The sequence below is a fragment of the Festucalex cinctus genome, chromosome 3 (assembly GCF_051991245.1).
Source record: "Festucalex cinctus isolate MCC-2025b chromosome 3, RoL_Fcin_1.0, whole genome shotgun sequence".
In the NCBI taxonomy this organism is placed as follows: Eukaryota; Metazoa; Chordata; class Actinopteri; order Syngnathiformes; family Syngnathidae; genus Festucalex; species Festucalex cinctus.
In genome coordinates, this window is record NC_135413.1 from 19,403,752 (window position 1) to 19,423,983 (window position 20,232).

Consider the following 20,232-nt stretch of genomic DNA (forward strand, 5'->3'; position numbering starts at 1 on the left):
CCCATGCTACATCCATCTCAGTGTCAAAATATCGCAAGTGTCAGGTGGAATCCTCACATACACACTTTGGGACACATCAGCAATATGTTAGCTACCACTAAGTCTAGCATAGCTCAAGTGGTAGAGTGGCTGTGTTCCATGCTCAAGGTTGTGGGATCATTCCTCAACCCTTAAGTGTTTTGTTGTTGTTGTTGTTGTTTAGTATTTTACTCTCTTCCAAGTGTAAAAGTTTACTCTGTTTAGAGTGGGATCTAATATAGTCTTTTTAGAGTAAAATATGCTCTCCTAAATTTACTATGTATATGCAATAACAAAGGTCCTTATGTACGAATAAATGATTTGATAGACTTGCCATATTTTATTATGTTATTCTGCTGGGTGGTCACTAGAAAATTCATCCAAAAGTGATTCATACCATTAATAAAGACACAGAAGTGCTGACTGACTGCAGTGGCCATTGCTGCACCAGTGTGCGATTGATGGAGGTTGATAAACTGTGGCTTCATGGCACAAATCCAAATTTTGATTCAAAGCCTTCTTGACTTGGGCCGCGTTTAAAGGCAATCAATGCTAAATTTAATCATGCTTTTGGAGCTGACCAAGTGTAATGAGATTCTTGAAATTCCAGTCTTCTTGTGCCTTCTGTCAAACTCGAGTCTTTCCTCTCAGCTTGCCGCTGTAAGCACTCTTGGTACCAAACTTAAGACTGTTTGAGGTATGAAGGCAATGTATGCACATTATAACACAAGTTGTTAATTAAAACAGACGTTCCCAGCAGTGGCGGACGAGCTAACCACTCCCAAAAATCCATCCATCCATTTTCTTGACCGCTTATTCCTCACAAGGGTCGCGGGAGGTGCTGGAGCCTATCTTTGGGCAGTAGGTGGGGGACACCCTGGACTGGTTGCCAGCCAATCGCAGACTCCCAAAAATGCCGCCCAAAAATAATAATAATCATAATCATCATCATCAGAATAATTTTACTTTAGACCTATATTGAATTATTATGATAATATTTGAAGCTGATCCTTAAATGTCAAATGCACAGCGTTCAACAAGAGTTAATAATAATAATAATAATAATAAGGTCAAAGTTTAGTTTTAAATTCAATGTTGGATTGTTTGTTTCAGAGCCTGCTTTCATTTAGATCAAATATAAATGATCTTGCATTACCTCTATCTGTTACTTTTTCTGTATACAATCTATTTTTCTTCTTTTAGTCTCTCAATTTAAAGAGAGTATGTTCCTGGTGAATGAGTCCAGGTTGTACAAGTACAAAGAAAAGAACATGACAGGATGGATCACAGATGTTGGAGTGATGGACTTGTTTTTAGTGTTTGTACTCATAGCGCACCATTGCCCCCTGCTGGATGCTTAAAAGCAATCGCCTTAAAATGGCTGACACCAACACTGCTGGGGGGGGAGGGCTTATTCAATGGCACCTTTGCATCAGTACATACCCAGGCACAAATTCTATCGTACTCATGAATGTGCACAATGAATGGCAATAATGCCAATTGGACGAAGTACACAATTTTTCAGATTGCCTTTTGCTGATAAATTTTGTCATTCTGTATGTGTTGCCAGAAATTTCCTGTAATCCATCCTGGGTATATATGTTTTTTCGTATAACATTTGTCATTGATCGAAGTAATTTTATGTAAAAGACAATGGCATGGATGCATGCCATACACTCTATTTTTTTTTCCACTCACAGTTGTGTTACATGTCACTGAAAAGATTGTCTGGATTAAGTGCTGCTATAGCTAAGTGTTGTTGGTCCTGTCAAAGAAAATCAAATCACCAACAACATCAAGCAATATGCACTGAAATAAACTGACGACAACAACAACAACAACAATAATAATAATAATAGTAAAATGTTCTGAATATTAATTAATGAAAATATATGCTTTTGGAAAAATCTCTGGAAATCTCTGTGGCTTACAAATATGCATTTAGGCTAACCCCATAGTGTCATCATCTTAAGTTATTTCAGCAATACATGTGGTTTCACCTTTCATGAAAGTGTGCAAAAGTATTTGTCCTTATGTGTACACTATAGAGTATTAAATACAAAGATCAGATTAGTTGGTCAACATCTATCTACTGCTTTATTTAGTAATTTGGCTGCCGTTGATATTACAAACAAGGGCATATAGATTTTCTATTTAAAGTGAACAAGCATTTTATTGACATTGGTTCTCTTCATTTTCTTGTTTCCTTTACCTTGCTCACAGTTTATTTTCTATTCTGTATTTTAAATAACAAAGATCGGAACAGCATTAGCAAGGTTACCCTATATTTGTCATGGTTCTTTGGAGCTGTTGGTCTGACAGTAAAACTAAAGTGTGCCTCAGAAAACATTTGACAGAAGGACTTCTCATTCAAAGTTTCTCAACCCACATATTGCTGATAAGGTGTAAATAATAGCCCATGCAAAATTGTTCCACAATGGGTGGAGAAGCCATTTAAGTTTGTTGAGTACACAAAGAAAACCTGATGATAAATAATAAATCACATATTAGCCTCAGACGACTTTTTATTTATTTATGTATTTATTTATTTATTTATTTATTTATTTATTTATTTATCTCGTGTCTATTAGTAAACCGATCAACAAATTTGATTTATGTACTTCTTTCTTTCTTTCTTTCTTTCTTTCTTTCTTTCTTTCTTTCTTTCTTTCTTTCTTTCTTTCTTTCTTAAAGTAACATCATTTGGTTACCGCTTTGCGAACAGTAACTTTCACACTGTTCACTGCCTGTCGGTGCCTGTTTCAAGACGTCTTCAAAGTGACATTTCAGATCGTGAACTAACTTTAGATAAAATTCACGACTTAATGAGCCATGTTTTGCTTGTGTCATGTCAACGAACGCAGCCCAAACAGTGAAGCGCTTGAACAGACCAATCGGAGCACGTGTTACTTAAAGGTGTCACGTGTGTCGCCATGGTAACTCAACACAAACTGACGAACGCTGATCCCCACGTCTGCGTTTTAGAGCCAGGTGAGATTTGCATTCTTTTATTTTCTTCTTCTTCTTTCTTTCTTCTAATTCAACTATGTATACTATGTATATATTGTTTGGTTGTAACGAGAAACCTCTTGATTACATAATCCAATAACGCCTCCATACTGCATTAGCATAATGGCACCGTTCGTGTGAATGCATAGTAGCCCAACATGGAGAGAGACTGGACACGTATTTGTCAGTAAGTAACAATGTTGAGATGACAGTCATCCACATTCTGTGTCCTCTTTGCTAAAGCTGGCAGTTTTCTAAAAATAATTAATACAGAGTTTCAGTGAGTCACTTTTGTTAGCTAAGTTATTCACGCTACTATTCACGCTTCCCTTGCAGGTGACGCCTTATATTTATACATAGAAGAAGATGTTGCAGTCTAGAAAGGTGCGCCTGACAGAGGCCAAAGAAATGCATCCCCATCAACTCCTAGAACTATTTGAGCCAAGAGCGACAACCCTTCAAAAAGTAAGAATGAACTATTCCCATCTATACTATGGCTTATTAATGAACTATCCTTATGAAAAGCAAGGTGCAATTGGCATTTTTATAGGTACTCAAAACCTTTATTTACACCACAGCCAATGAATGATTCAAGCCAGTTGTTTTTAACATTGTTAATAGTTATACAAATATAAGCAGAAGTTAATCAACACAAATATATGTAACAAATCACATCTGTGTTGTGGTTCCTGTTTTTTTTCCCCATTTGAGTAACATCAAGTTAAAAAAAAAAAAAAAATGGTGGCACTCAAACAGCCTCCAAAACACTCAAACTATACTAAAGGTATCAGAGTTGTTGTTGTTTTTTTTCTTTTAACACATCGAGAGCACATTCTCAACCTATATAGCCTACCAATAACAGCAATGACTGCTTAGAGTACCGTATTTTCCGCACTATAAGGCGCACCTAAAAGCCTTCAATTTTTTCAAAAGCTGACCATGCGCCTTATAATCCAGTGCGCCTTATATATGGATCAATGTTGAGCCGCAACAGGTCTCGCTGTCAAGACGCTATCGGTGACCCTGCACCATCGGTGTCGCGCATGCGCAGAAGATCCCGCCATCTTGGATCGCTAGCTAATACGAATACTTTACCTCAGAGAAAATAATAAAAAAGCTGTTTATTCATTTTGGGAGTGAATTGACTTGTCAGAAAGCTGGTTTGTAATCTATTAATAAAGTTTGACTGACCTATATGACTGTTTTGTTGACATTCCCTTTAGCGCAGTACCATCTAATGGTTGCATAACGTAAACCCAGCCTCTACTGTAGCGCCTTATATATGAAAACGTTTTAAAATATGTCATTCATTGAAGGTGCGCCTTATAATGTAGTGCGCCTTATAGTGCGGAAAATACGGTAAATGATAAAGCATATATAATGCCTTTTTGAAACTGCATTAGCCCCCTGATAAGATAACATAGCCGATAGATTAGATGGGATTGTTTTGAGTATTGGGTCCAGTAGACGTAGTAGGAGACAATGAAGATAAAGTACAATTAACCTGACCTTGGTCTCTGGGCTACCCTAGCTGTCTATTTTTCTGTGCATTCTATTTTTTTTTCTATTGTTACTTGTATGTTTGCAGATGCCCTTGGTGGATGTCGATCAGACAAATTTCCTACCCCACCCACCCGAGTTAATCTTCCAAAACTTCACTCCTGCACAGTCATACAAGTTACCTCTACAGCTGTTCAACAATGATAAGGTGTGGACTTCACGACATCATGTTGTAACTTTTATTTGGACCAAAGCAGCACAAGAGCAAAAACATTTGCTGTCTGTGTGTTTCTGTTCAGGTGCTTGGAGATATATTGATCTTATCTGTAAAACAAAATATTAAACAATAATGTATGAAAGGTACTTAAGTGTTGTCCAACTTTGTGTTTTATGCTCTGTTGTTGTGAAGAGTTTTATCACCATGCTTTTGGCAATTTGTGCTTGCTTCTTCTTGCTTCAAGATATCACGGCATGTTAAGCTGGAGCATCAGGAGTCCGCTTATTTCCATGTCGAAGGTCCAAAAGAGGCAAAGAGTAAAGTTGCAGCAGGACTGTCGGTGGGCTTCACAGTCTGCTTCACTCCACAGGAGAACAAGGTACCTTCACTTTTATTAAGATGCTTTTGGATTGTTTCTTTTGTTACAAATACACCAAGGGGATCTGTTTTAATTTGTCTGTTTTAATAAGCTACATTGATACCTGTACTTTCTGTTAACCACCTAATTATTCGGACTTAAACTCATGTTTTAGAGGTAATCCCTACTCTAGCACACTTGAATCAAATGATCAGGATCATTATCAGTTTTCTGCAGAGCTTGCTGATAAGCTGGAGGACCCGAGTTTGAGACATGAAATACATCATTGTAAATTCTAATACCTATTCTTCACTTTTCTTTACAGGATTACCACCATACGTTGGTTTTTGTGACAGAGCGGGAGCAATTTGAGGTAGCAATCCGTGCCATTGGCCCAAGAGCCAGTTTGAACTTCCATGATGAGTTGCATTTACCTGACTGCCTTGTGAAAGCCTCCACGCAAAGGACTCAGCTTGTGCGCAATCTTGGAGACCGCATAGCCATCTTCAAGTTGCAGACACGGAGGTGACTACTTGTATTCAAATCAAGTTGTGAATTAATGCCAACAACACCAAGTGTCAGTTTAAAGTACCACTGACGGCGAAATTCACTGTCCTCACATTTGATTCATCCACTGAGGGAGCAAGCAGGGAGGCAACGTGTCCCTTTTTTTTTTTTTTATAGTCGTTGGTATGACCCAGCTGGGGATTGAACGCACGACCTCCCAGTCTCAGGGCAGACTCTCTACCACTAGGCCATTGAGCTGATCAATTTACATTCATACCTGTAAATTAGTGCTGGGAAAATTACGCTTCATGAACCACTTGCACTTCTCCGGGTACTCCGGTCTCCTCCCACATTCCAAAAACATGCATGGCAGGTTAATTGGATGCTCTGAATTGTCCCTAGGTGTGCTTGTGAGTGTGGATGGTTGTTCGTCTCTGTGTGCCCTGCGATTGGCTGGCAACCAGTCCGGGGTGTCCCCCGCCTACTGCCCAGAGCCAGCTGAGATAGGCGCCTGCACCCCCCGCAACCCTTGTGAGGAATAAGAGGTCACGAAAATGGATGGATGGAAAATCCTGATGATTTTTGACAGTTATAAATGTACAAATTTAAAGCATTGTGACCGGATGTATCAAATATGACACAAATCAAAAGTCATATGTGTAAGTTGATTAAAAAAAAAAAAAAAAAAAAAAAAAAAAAAAAAAATGTTTGTTGAAATGGACCAATACTCTATTTACAAAGAATCATAATTTTCTCATATATTTCACGGTTCAGGCTTTATAGAGTTAATTTAAAGATTCAGTGGAAATTTCATCAATTTCCACTGTATCTTTAAAACAAGAGCACCGTCTAGAGCCCTACTGCAATGGAAATTGGTTAAATTTCCACTGAATCATTAAACCATGACCGCCATCTACAGGAGTAAAAAAAATATTGCAAGAGGTTCATGAAGCTTCATTATCCCATCACTACTGTAAACAAAATTTCACAACCTAGAAGTGGAATTGTATTGACTATGGATCTCATCTGCTGACATTTAGAAGAACAAGGCATAGAAATGAAAAATGCCTGAAAATTAATGATGTTATATGGTTTGCATGACATCGTCAGCTTTATGAACCACCATTTTTATTTACTCCTGCAGATGGTGCTCTTGATTTAAAGATAAAGGCTAGCACAATGGAAATTGATTAAATTTCCACTGCATCTTAAATCAAGGTTGCAATCTAGAGGAGTAAAATAATATCGCAAGTGGTTCATGAACCTTCATTTTCCCATCAATAGATTAATCATCACTGATCCATAGTGCAATGGGCATATTATGGAGAATTAACTTTTAATTGCTTGAACACAAACAGTTGTGTCTCTGGAGGGCCTGCTCAGCCAATTACACAACCAAGTACATTTGTTAGTGGTGTTTGGCAACGTGTACGGTGTATCCGTCACATGCACGGTTCAGCAACACTCATTCACAAGTGTAATTCCGCGGCTCGGTGATGAAGAGTGCCTCTACAGCTTCAAATTTAATCAACACTTTCCGACTTTACGAGCACTCGCATTTTTCTTCAAACAGCAGGCTGCTACTTTCCCTTTAGGGTAAGTAGCCGGATTGCCTCATCCTAACACAACTACACTAATTGCAGCGCTCGAAAATCATGATGTACATTGATGCTTCACTTGTAATTATTTTCTTATGAGACATTAAAGAGAGCAACACATTTTGCAGTATGTTTAATTTTCTGTCCATGCACACCTCTGGATAAGGTCAAATGCAAACAGGTGGTCAGGTAATACAAAAGTTAGTCACTCTGTGACCTTGCGGTATTTCTATTTCAGTCCTTTTTCAGTAACTCCCTCCTCTGGAACGCTTGATATTGGCGAGAGCATGCAGGTCACTGTGGCTTTCAATCCGATGACTGCAGGAGACCACCGTCAGGATCTGTTGCTACACTATGATACTGGTAACATATATGGAAATAATCTTTAACAATGTAACAATTGTAGTATTTTCATGTTTGTGTGAATTGAAGCTTCATATACTGTATTGTACTCTCCAGTCATGTTTGTGTGACGTAAATCTAGCTAACATCACATTATTTGAACTGAAATGCGGCATAAAAATATGATTACAACTCAGTGGAGTAATGGGGAGCTTCTGTATATTTTTACCCTAAGGTGGCAGAAGTGAGTCCATGCCTAGAAAAACAAAAATTAATCTTTAAGCTTAGCTTTAACTTAAGTTACAGTAGGTTTATTTACTTCTTTATTGTCATCCTCTTGCTGGGTTGCCACTTTTGCTTGTTGTTGCTTACCTGTTTTTGGTGGTTGGTTCAGCATTCGGGTCAGTTGGAAGTAGAAATAGCGAAAGAAAGAGAAAGAAAGAGGAAGGAAGGAAGGAAGGAGAAAAGAAAAAGATTCTAACTTTACTCTTTCTGAAGATCAACTTATATTTGTTTACTCATTTATTACCTCAACTAACCTCACTGCTCTTCCTCTGTTCAGGTGAAGAAGTGCACATCAGCCTCCATGGTTCCTGTGAGGAGCTGAAGCTCAATCTTATCCCTGAATACCTTGATTTGGAAAATACATACATCTCCTTGTCTAACACACATACGGTGTCCCTCACCAATAATAGTGATATCACTCTTATGTACTGCTGGACTACATGTTCAAGCCAACCAGAAGTGAGCCAGTGAGTATACTTTCCAATACTGTTTAATGTAATTACAAGTATATACAGTTGTGCTTTTGACTTTCCTTCAGTTGAAAAAATAAAAAGTATTTCCTAAAAACATAGCACATGTTAATTAAAAATGTTACAATCCAGTAAGTATATATTCACAGTATTGCTTAAACATAGTTTACGGACTTGCTACTTTCCTTGCAAACTGTCTCTCTCCGTACCTGTTGTTACTCATTGTATTTCCTTTACCTTCTCTTTCGACACGCTAGGGATTGCTCAGTGCTCGAGCAGCAGCATCATGCGAATTCACATTTGCTTGTTCCCTGCCAGTCTGATCCCACAGCCAATCATCGAACTGGCCTCCTCTCCCTCTCACATGGATGCATAACATTAGAACCGGCGGTATGTTTGTGACTTCCTCATCTGCATCCTCTCACTTATAACATACATTTGTTATTGTCATACCATCGTTTTTGAAAGTCTCAGACTGTGAGAAAGGTAGCAATTGCCAAGACAATACATGTTGACATTGTTTTTTTGTTTGTTTGTTTTTTAATGATGTGTAAATGAAATGAAGTGTGCCTGCTTGTTTTGCATTTACTCTATAATGCACAACAAACTAATCTACTACTCTAATGTGCCTTCCCCCCCACCCCCCATTTTCTTAACATGGCATAGTTTGGTGAAATATGGCCAAATACCACTGCAAATTTCACTGTTGTCTTCAAGCCTGATGAAGCCAAAGTATACCACAAAACCATATATTGTGATGTCACAGGTAAGTGTTTGGCAGGAATTCACAACAAGCTTTGGGTTAAAACAATTGCAAGATTTCAGTAACAGCTCATCTTTATTGGGCTACTTGTTTAACTTAATAACAATGGGAGCTTAAATATATACTTACTGTATATATACTGTACAGTGCCCATACATATAATGATACCATCTCCAATTTGACTCAATTGTGACATTTAAACAATTGAATAAATGTATCTTTGTATGTGTAAAATGTGTACTTGTTTCTGAAGCAGGATGTATTATTTTGATAGTTACAGTTCTTATGTGCAAAACAAAATGCATTTGTTTGTGAATGATGTTTCGTATTTGTAAAACACATGAGTTTGTGAATTGCTAGGTAAATCACGTTTTGTGTGTTTTCTTCTTTGTTTTGGTCTCACTCTGATGTTCTGATGCTGTACTTTTAGGTAAAAAATCTCGCATCCCTCTGAGAGTCAGGGGTGAGGGTTTGGGACCTGCAATGCAGATCAACTGTAACCTAATGGACATGAAAAATATTTTCATAGGTCATACTGTCTCTTATGAGGTAAGGTTTTCCAAGAAAAATATATTCCAGGTGCATACAAATATTATAAGTAAATGTCATGATCCTTTTTGAATTCCCGCAGGTGCGGCTATCCAACCATGGGCTGATTGATGCCCCTTTTGAGTTCTCAAATCCGAGAACCACTTTTGGTCAATTTTTCTCCTTCACTCCCAAGAAAGGTGTCGTTTGCTCCGGGGATGGCCTTCTGGTTAAGGTCACCTTCCTCAGTAACGTTTTGGGAACTTTCTCAGAGGGATTGCTGCTAATTGTCAGAGGGCAGCCTCGACCACTTACTCTTACCTTCAGGTGAAGTTAGAATGTAATACCTCTCTTATTGAGACACCACACCCATTCTTTGAGAATGACTGTGTTGTGATCATAGTACCTGATATGATTTTTCAGGACAATAATTCTGCTTTTCACAGTTTTATTTATATTTATGCCATTGAATATTTTATATTTTTGTTTTCTGTTTCAGGGGCTGTGTTATTGGGCCCACTTTTCACTTCAATGTTTCAGAACTCAATTTTGGAGATGTTGCCTACGGTTAGTATAGCTTTGCAGTATATGTTGATGGAGACATTTTTATAATTATTTTTCTTTTCACTATTAAATAAATAATTCCCAGTTGTCATATTAACATCAAGTCACATCTTTGACGTGATCTGGTCAAAATATGATAAGGATCAAGAATTTCAGCACAATTTTCAAGATCTGTTTTGAGCCTTGCTAAAATGAGCCTGTTGCTTTCTTGCCTGCTCACCACAAATGATCTTCTACCGCGAGGTGTGCAATGCAAGTACAGATTTGTGTGGGGCTGTGATACGGTGGCACACAATTTAAACGGACAAAAACATACACTGTTGTGAGGGGAGGGTCCTGTCGTTGCAGCTTAGGGTTTCCGTTACCATGACAACTGTGAATGGACCGAGTAGGTTGAACAAGGCAAGCAGCTTCTACTTGCAGAAGTGAAGCCTTGTTGTGTGGAAAAGAAGGTAGTCTCCGAAAAGACAAAACATTTTTACTCATGTAAGAAGCACTTACAACCCTATAAAGCCTGAAACTTGAAAACTAAAAGAGAAAATTCTGATTCTTTGTAAATAGAGTATTTATTGGTCCTATTGAACAATCAACTTCCACATATGACTTTTGATTTGTATCACATTTGATACATCCGGTCACAATGCTTTGAATTCGTAAATTTTTGACTGTCAAAAATATAATAGTAAACAAACATATCAAACATATTAGCATTTCCAAAAACCAGAACATTTCCTACTATTAATAAGTATATGTGTCTCCTTTCTCAATTGGGGCGATTTTGTAAGGTCGCTGGAAACAAAACATCAGCTGGATGATATGGTTAAATTCCGACAAATACCACCGATCTCGACCATTTCGACAGCTTCACTGAGCATTCAACGTGTTGGTTTTCAGAAGCTAATGCTCCGTCCAGCCTAGCCCTGACACCTCATGGGCAGAGAACCTTAGTGTGAGGGTGGTTTCCGAAATTAGCCAAATAGAGATGTCAGAATTCATCAAAATTCCTGACAGGACTCTCGCTACGCAACAGTCGGTATGCAAGCAATTAATAAGTAAAAATTCCTTAATATGTCCCATTTAAAGTATATGTTTTTGATTTAATACATTGCTACTCAGTGTAATACAGAGGCGGAGGAACCGGGGGGGCACTAGGGGCATAAGCCTCAGTTTTTCTGAAACAAAATGCAGCCTCATTGTGTTTTACGGTGCACATTACTTTGTTTTTCATCTTGATTTTAGTTTTATTTTTGTGCAGGTTTCCCACAAACAGAAATGTGTTCCCTCTTTAACACATCCTTTGTTCCAATGAGCTTTTCCCTGCGTGTCGTGGGAGACGGAATGGGGTCTCCCAGTGTGACCAGTGACCAGCAAGTGTGTGACCTATGTAGGAACAACTGGCAAGGCAGAGCTGTGCATGACATCACTGCCATGCCTGTTGAGTTCACCGTCAGTCCTGCTACGGGTTTGGTGCGGGCCATGGCGGATGTCAGCATCAAGGTACAGTGGACTTGGGACTATTATATTAAGTTTTTGTGCTGCCCGCTTCTCAGTTTTCAGAGTAAACTCCTCCCAGTTGTCTTCTACCCACCCGTGCCTCATTTGCTCTTAGGGCCATTTGTTTTATGTTCTTAAATTAAGTTTAATTTTCATTTGAACACATCACTTGCTCTAATCCTTTTTGCAGTACCTTTTTAAATGTAATTTCATTCAAAATAGGGCCCTATGTTCATCGGTCCGTCTTTCTGTCCAGCTGTCCATCCGTCTCAATTACTTCATGCTGCCTGCTTGCTTGTGTATTGTCTCAATAGGTGTCATTGTGCTCCAACACAGTCAAACATTACAGGGTGGCTCTGGTAGTGGATGTCGAAGGTGTTGGAAAAGAGATCATGGCTCTGCCCATTATTGCAAGGTAAGACATAAATGTAGAAAACAAGCTGAAGCCTATGGTTATGCAGGTTTAAATCAGATTGGGACAGCAATTTACAGTCACTTTAATTATGTATTTTATACAAATATAATTAGTAGTGGGCAGAATCGGATAATGTGGGTAACACATCTGTTTTACAAGTTTTTGCCTAATATGTAGTGCCAGCTCACTACTTTCTCCTCGTCGCATATCACGTGACCACCGTACCTGTCACGATGCCCAGGTGCATAATCTTTGACTATTTATTGTGAATGAAAATGTTTTAAAACTGTACTTTAGTTCCTTTGTTGTGCATATTTTCAACTAAAACAAATGAATTATTTTCATTGTTTATTTAATGCATCGCTTTGATTCTCGTGCTAGCGCTGACGCTTGCGTAATGTTTTTTTTTTTTTTTTTTTTTTTTTTTTCCTCCATACTCGCAATGCATTGTGATCTATAACAACCCGGTTGAGTGAGCATTAATGACCACTACTTTTCAGAGTGCATTGTGGGTAATTTTTAGTGCCCTACATTTTCACTCCCTGGACATTCGGACACCCCTACAAAATGGTGTGACCTCTCAGTAGCTTCCTTCCACAGCCAGGAAACCAATGTGAATTAATGGCTGCTGGATGTTGTGAGACACACTGCTGCCACTTGTATCAAGAAACCACTGTACAAGCAAACGAAAAGCTAATGTTCCATAATATTTTGCGACTGGAAAGGGAGGCTCAAAAACAATTTCTTCATTTCACCGCTGCTCTGTGGACAGGTGTCTTGTTCCAGAGATCATGGTGGAGACTCCAGTGGTGGACTTTCAGAAGTGCTTTCTCAATCACCCGTATGAAAAGAAAGTCCACCTAACGAACCAAAGCGATCTGCCTGTCTGCTATGGCATGCTGGAGCAGGTAAAGCAGCTCCCTGCTGCTAGAATGGAGTGGATGCCTTTTAAGTTCCACATTAATTAACAGTTTGTTCATTGCCACATTGCCTTGTTTGTGTACATGGGATTAAAACTGAAAGCGTTTTCCTCACTTTAAGAGGAGAATTTTCGTCAGGAGTTAAAAAACAAACAAACTAATAAACCTTTTTTTCTACAGTGCTGTAGGTGTATTTGGTAGAGAAACAACACTATAAATTGCCATTTCATGAACTTGTTTATGGGATAAAGTGTTTGATTAGATACATTGTGCTCATTTATAACCAGGAACAGAGGTGTCAAATCCAGTTCCAGTAACTAAAAACCCTGCCACAGTTTGGCGTTAGCCCCTTGTGCTAGCTAGCTAGTGAGCTACCTAGCAGGTAAACGAGCACCTGGTGAGCTAGCTAGGGAGCCTGTTAGCTAGCTAGCACGAGGGGCTAAAGTCAAACTGTGGCAGAATTTTTACTTTCTGGACCTGGATTTACCATCTCTGGCCAGGAATTTCATTTTTTTTTTTTAAACAGCAATCAGTGTGGTGGATACAGAATAACCGTAAACAATCATTATTTCTGCATGTTCAGGAATTTGAAGAGAGCCCTTCAGTGATATTTGGGAGTTCTTTATCCAGGGGAGTGATTCCTCCTCACAGCTCAGCAGACCTTCCTGTTTTTCTTCTGGTGAAGGATGTTGGAAAGCAACATCACACTCTTTACATTGCTCTGTTTGGCAGCATTTACCCACCACTGGTAAGTGTCTGCTAACATATTGCTTCCTTCTAGTGTTTCTGCGTCTTAGTCTTAATATTTGTCTTTTTATCGCCCTTTCTTCTGTTCCCAGGAGGTTGTCTTATCATGCACTGGGCGTGGTCCTATAGTTCACCTTCAGTGTCAGAGTCAACAGCTGGAATTTGGCAAAATACCTGTTCTGACAGACATTACTAAAACCATTCCCCTGTTCAACCAGGCACCTATTCCAGCATACTTCACAGCAAGCATGGTACAAATACTCAACTCGGATTAGCCTCTAAATACTCCATAGTTTAAAACGGAAGGCATTTTAAATACTTTTTTTTTTTTTTTTTATTGCTCAGATTTTACTTCTAGGGAGCTCATCTTTTACGATGTAATTAACGATGACGTAATTAGCTGTATGAAAAAGACTTTTTAATGTGTACTGTAGTCTTGTTGACATCAAGTAGAAAAAAGAGACAAAGAAAAAAAAAAGAGACCGATTGTTTTCATTTCCATAGAGCCAACAAAAGTCCCCTTGGCGGGTTGAACCCAGTGAAGGGGAAGTGCCACCACAAGGCCACCTGGAACTTAAGATTGTGGCAAATCTAAAAGATACACTTTTGTTTCAAGACAAACTTGACATTTCCATCCAAGGTAGTCAAAGGCACACTGTTGTCCTGACTGCAACGGGCACAGGTACCACAATTGTCACTGACAAACCTTTACAACCAAATCTGGACCTTGGCATACACTTCAGGTAGTATGAATTTACTAAACTAAAAAATATATATATATATATCACTTGAAAGCATATAACATATTGTCATTTTTTAAGTATTTTTTTTTTTTAATGTGTCCTAAGCCATGGATCGTGCGAATTCACTTTCAAGGTGACCAACTATGGCCAACGAATGCACCGACTTTATTGGAAGACAGAGTGCTCATCTGGTCGAACTTTCCTGCCCTCCATCGCAGCTGCAAAAAAGAGGGACTTTGTTGCCAATGGTTCGTGGGCATCCCCAACTGAAGACAAACCAGTATTCAGCATCAGCCCGACACGTATGGAGCTTTTCCCAGGTGGCTCGGTTGACATGTTGCTGAAAGGAGCTTCAGACTCGCCCAAGGTGAGATAGCAGAACAGCCCTAACGGTCACTTTTCCATACAAACAATACTGACTTTTGTGTCTGTCGCTTAGTACTTTAATTGTAGTGAGGGTCGCCAGTGAGTGTTTTGTGTCAAGTGATTGCCCTGCCAGTTATGTTGACTTATGAATCGTGGTTCTTTTCAAAATCTGCAGTTGAGCCTTTTCAACTTTGTTGGGGCCTTTGTGCATTAGCATGTTTAGCATGCCGCATCATGCCTATTTGTGGCATCTCACTTAACTCTGTCTGTTTACAATCATGAATAATACAAACAAGCACGCAGTCTCAGAAGGCCTCCAACACCTGTTCACTCTCTTGATTTCCAAGGACTTTTTTTTTTTTTTTTTTTTAACGGCCACTGTTAGTTGTAGTACAGGATAGCGATGGGCAGGTACCAATACCAGCTACCGTTATCGGGCCGATACCAGGTCTTATTTCTTCAAGGTATCAGTAATTGTGTTGCCCGCTGTTTTGTGGCCATTTTCTGTTCAGGAAGTCAAAATTATAATAGAAAATTGCCATTAATTTCATGCAATTTTAAAAATGCTCTTTTTATTGGGTTACATTGGTCTTTCTTTACCTGTCATTGTTTTTTTGTTTTTGTTTCCAAAATGTTACATATCAGAACTAGTAGTATCAGAACTTGGCTCTTGGTATCGGTGACTATAGTCAAGAGTTGAGTACTAGCACTGGTATCGTCTGAGAGAGAAAAAAAAGGCTATAAAAAAAGCCCTACTAGCACAAATAACAAACAGTTTTAAATGTTTTGAATGAAAGAAAGTCAATACTATTTGAGAGAATAAGTGCCTCGTCATTGCTTATTTACAAGTAACCATTACTTTCCTCCTCAGGTTGTCAAAGAATATCTAGTCTGTTGCGGCATTGTGGGTCTTCAAGGGATTAAGGAGCATATATTTACTGTGGAGGTGACATGCCAGTTTGTGACACCGATGCTCAGCATGTCCTCCCAGAAGCTGAATTTCTACATAGAAAAGGTTGATTAAAGAATTGAAAGAAATCATGATTTTGTTTTATGTAACTTTCTGTCACTATTTCTTAACCCTTGCATCATCAATATGTCTATCAGCTCCCGGGGGAAGATCTCACTCAACTGTATGAGGAGCTGGTTTTAAAGAATGTGTCATCTTTGTGTCTATCCATGGAGCTCTCGCTTGCTACTCCTTTCTCCCTGTGTGATGCCAAAGGGGACTGGAGTACTGCCAACACTAAAGTATGACAGCGCCTCTCTTACTTCGATGAAACTGTACTCTTTTTCGATTTAATTGTCACCCTTGTTTGCAATATAGAGCTATGAAACAAGATAGCTGACAGGGTGGGATTGTTTATTGATCACTCCGTTCACTACATTTCCTTATTCCTTTGCACTGTACATGCACTGCTTCACATATTTGAATGGGCTTTGGCTTTGTGTAAGGTTTGTGGCTATGATTAAAACCTGCAGGCGTCACTTGGAAGTGCTGAAGAGTGCATTAAAAAAAGTATTGTAAAAATAAAAACATGATGAGGTTTTCATTATAACTAATGTCATGGTTTGTCTTGTTTTGTTTTGTTTTCACCAGAGCATGACATTAGCTCAAGGGGAACAAACTCAATTGTGGATATGTTTTGATCCAACTTGCTTCCACGGTCAGCTGTCACAAGTAGTGGATCAGGTAACATCAAGGTGTTTTTTTTTTGTTTCTTCGGTTTTTGGAAACATACCTTTTGTTACTGTTTGTTACTATTGCTACAATTAAGCAACTGAAAGTTGTCCCTAAGTGACATAGTACATTAAATGGCATTATTTAACACGCCTACTGTATCTTGGCAGGCAGCTATGTTTATCACCACATTACCAATTATCCAATTGCAAGGTTATTATTAACAAAAAATAAAAGCATAACTAAAACTAAAACTGAAATTGAAAAAAAAATACATTTTTTCTCAACCGAATAACATAAAAAGGAATATGCTAAAAAATCTAAAACTATCTGAAACTATATTTTATGTTAAGAAAGTGTCATTCACTTTTGTCTTTGTCAATTAATATACCGGTATACAGGACTGTCTCAGAAAATTAGAATATTGTGATAAAGTTCTTTATTTTCTGTAATGCAATTAAAAAAACAAACAAACATGTCATACATTCTGATTCACTTGGAAACACTTGCAGGTGTTTCGAATTAATTAGACAATTCAAGTGATTAGCTTACTAGTATACTTTTTCATCCATCCATCCATTTTCTTGACCGCTTATTCCTCACAAGGGTCGCGGGGGGGGGGGGGGGGGGGGGGGGGGGTGGCGCCTGTCTCAGCTGGCTCTGGGCAGTAGGCAGGGGACACCCTGGACTGGTTCCCAGCCAATCGCAGGGCTTTACTTTTTCATTATATTCTAATATTTTGAGATAGGATATTTGAGTTTTGTTTAAGCTGTAAGCCATAATCAGCAATATTAAAACAATAAAAGGCTTGCAATATTTCAGTTGATTTGTAATGAATGACATTTTTGTTTTTTTAATTGCATTACAGAAAATAAAGGACTTTATCATAATATTATAAATTTCTAAGACAGTCCTGTATGAGCTGCATTTAAATGTATTTATTTTTGTTGTTGCTTTACATTCGTGCAGTAGAAGGAAAGGCACAGTTGTTTGAGAAATAACCTTGTTTTCAAATCTTGCACTGGCCAAATAGTTCATATATTAAAGAAAACTAAAATGAATACTTGCATTAACAAGAAGTAAACTAAAACAAAGCATTTAAAAAAAAACTAATAAAAACTAAGAATCTTGCTATAAATAGTAAATACTAATCAAAACTAACTGAATTGAACAAAAGTGAAAACTAAATAAAGCCAAACTATAATGAAAAATACCAAACTATTATAACTATTATAATCATCATAAAAAATTAAAACATTTAATCAATACTTTGCTCTTTTAAACTTTAAATAAATGAAAAAAAAATCTAAAAAATACAAAAGCATATATATTCAATTCAATTCGATTTTTCTTTCTTGGCCATGTTTTCCAGACCCTCCACATGTGCTATATAGGACACCCACAACAAGACAAAGTGGAAATGCATGCTGAAGTCCATTATCCCAACCTCCATTTTTCTTCCACCATAGTGGATTTTGGCAGCGTGCTCAACTCCACGGAAAATCACCAGGAAGTGACAATGACGAACTGTTCCCCACTGCCGGTATTTTACCGCTGGGCCTGTTTGGTGGATCATGCACATTGTGCCATCAGGTATATCAGCACTGAAACACTTAATGATAATTGCGGTGGCTGTGGCTCAGGAGACAGAGCTGGTCGTTCAGTAACCAGAAGATCCTCTGTTCGAATCTTGCTCTCTCCAAGTCATGTGACGTTGTGTCCTTGGGAAAGACACACTTCACACAAATTGCATCCAGTGCCACTCACACTGGTGTATAGAGGGTGTGAATGTTTGGTGGTGGTCGGAGGGGCCTTAGGCGCACACTGGCAGCCACACTTCTGTCATTCTGCCCAGGGCAGCTTTGGCTATATATCATTTACCACCACCAGGTTGTAAATGTATGAGTGCATGATTAATGTCTCAATTGTGAAGCATCTTTGAGTGTCCCCAAAAGTACGCTATGTAAATCTAATGCATTGTTATTAATTTATTCATTATTTATTCACCAACAGTCAAAATTGTTGGTACCCCTCTGTTAGTAATATGAAAATAATTATTATAATAGTAATAATGAAGAAAGTGAACCAAGCCAATACGTTTGAATCGTGGTTCAACAGAATTATACAGGGGAAAAAAAATGTGCAATGGCCTGGACAAAAATGATACTTTTAATATTTTGAGGCAATTTGTGCAATAAACTATTTTTGTAATTTTCAATGGGACTAGTACACTTCTTGGCAGGTATTTTGTCCCGCTCTTCATAAGTGGGAATTGAACCGCGGTTGCCTGTTCTGAGGACTAGTCTCAAGACATGGGGTGGGTGCGCTACCACTGAATTAAACACTGCCCCACCTTTAATTTCTTTGGAAGTTGTTTATGGCATATTTTGTTGCCATTCACATTTTTCATCAATTTTCCTCCTGCGGCCTCATCCACGGAAGTTTGCCCGTGGATCGTACATTTCGGAATAATCTGAATATGCAAGTGCTCGTAGGAATATCCAGCTGCTTGGAGATGTTCTAGTACCCTTTACTTTTAACGTGTTTGTCTATAATTTTCTTTCTAATTTATTGAGACAACTCTCTCCTTCACTTCTTCTGGTCCATGTTGAGTGTGGTACACACCATTTCACCAAACAACACATTGACGACTTGTCTGACACCTGTGATGCTAATTAGAGGACACACGTTAATTTAACCTGTTCCCCCGGTAAAATTATCTTCATTTTTTATTTTCTCTGCCAGGAATACTATCCATTTTCTCCAGGCCTGTTTCTTTAGTTTTTCTTCTTAATTCTAAATCTGTTGAATCACAATTCAAAAACAATGTCAGAATTTTCACTACATAACTATTTTTTTCTGTTTGTTCTTTTATTAATCATTATTATCATTAACATAATTTTATATTTTATATTATATATTTAAATTGTTTTTAGTAAATCCACTTTAAGCTGTAAGTAGACACCTCAATCACATTTTGACCGTTTTATTTCATTTCAATTTGAAGGCCTCTGTACATTTCTTGTATTTGCTACCTGGAATCGTATTGTTTGTATATTTTAAGAAGTGTAACTATTTGTTTAATTGACCCATCTCTTTAATATTCACATATTGCATCCATTGTGTAAAATAATATGCACCTCTCCACCAAAAGGTCTTCTGACCCTGCTAAAGCTGCTCTCAGCGTCGATGGCATTATACCAGACCAGGACATACCACGATGCTCTGCATGTGTGCAAGAGGTACGCTTCAACCTCCAATATAACACCAGTTATTATGAAAAGCCCTTTGTACAGAGCATACTTTATTATGTATTTGGGATTGATGAACTGATGTTGACATCCTTTCTATAGATTTTTGATGTCTTGCCAATGCATGGGCATCTGAAACCTGGCGAGAAGCAGTTGGTCACGTTCATCTTCCACGGCCAGGACTTCGTTTGCCGAGAGGTGATGGCACAGTGCCAAGTAGAGCATGGGCCAATATATGACATTAGACTCAGAGGAGAAGCGTCAGAGATCAGCTTCAGTCTAGACTCAACGACTGTTGACTTTGGTCTCCAGGTATGACTGTCTTTAATATACTAGTCAACATGACATGAATAGGGCATTAACTCTTTTACTGCCATACATTATCAAAAAACAACAACAACAACAACAAAACAACCAAACAAAAAAAACAGTGCCAGCCGATTTCCGAGCTTTTTA

The 20,232-nt window shown here is 38.3% G+C and overlaps 1 protein-coding gene across 2 annotated transcripts in view; it reads left to right on the plus strand.

Moving 5' to 3' along the window:
- The first annotated feature begins 2,968 nt into the window (after positions 1-2,968).
- hydin (HYDIN axonemal central pair apparatus protein) overlaps positions 2,969-20,232 on the plus strand; it is a 53,661-nt gene continuing 36,397 nt past the window's right edge. Inside the window, exons 1-25 of one of the 2 annotated variants that reach the window (XM_077516462.1) lie at positions 2,969-3,009; positions 3,364-3,492; positions 4,616-4,735; positions 4,989-5,123; positions 5,428-5,627; positions 7,446-7,570; positions 8,112-8,301; positions 8,562-8,694; positions 8,971-9,070; positions 9,498-9,616; positions 9,699-9,922; positions 10,095-10,162; positions 11,415-11,656; positions 11,968-12,068; positions 12,841-12,976; positions 13,572-13,736; positions 13,828-13,986; positions 14,240-14,478; positions 14,584-14,845; positions 15,716-15,859; positions 15,952-16,095; positions 16,445-16,537; positions 17,898-18,118; positions 19,680-19,767; positions 19,879-20,088. In XM_077516462.1, coding sequence (XP_077372588.1) covers positions 3,394-3,492; positions 4,616-4,735; positions 4,989-5,123; positions 5,428-5,627; positions 7,446-7,570; positions 8,112-8,301; positions 8,562-8,694; positions 8,971-9,070; positions 9,498-9,616; positions 9,699-9,922; positions 10,095-10,162; positions 11,415-11,656; positions 11,968-12,068; positions 12,841-12,976; positions 13,572-13,736; positions 13,828-13,986; positions 14,240-14,478; positions 14,584-14,845; positions 15,716-15,859; positions 15,952-16,095; positions 16,445-16,537; positions 17,898-18,118; positions 19,680-19,767; positions 19,879-20,088 — 3,717 coding nt within the window. In that variant the 5' untranslated portion in view covers positions 2,969-3,009; positions 3,364-3,393. Of the gene's footprint in view, positions 3,215-3,363; positions 3,493-4,615; positions 4,736-4,988; positions 5,124-5,427; positions 5,628-7,445; positions 7,571-8,111; positions 8,302-8,561; positions 8,695-8,970; positions 9,071-9,497; positions 9,617-9,698; positions 9,923-10,094; positions 10,163-11,414; positions 11,657-11,967; positions 12,069-12,840; positions 12,977-13,571; positions 13,737-13,827; positions 13,987-14,239; positions 14,479-14,583; positions 14,846-15,715; positions 15,860-15,951; positions 16,096-16,444; positions 16,538-17,897; positions 18,119-19,679; positions 19,768-19,878; positions 20,089-20,232 lie in introns of both variants that reach the window. The other variant, XM_077516461.1, reaches the window with a different exon arrangement.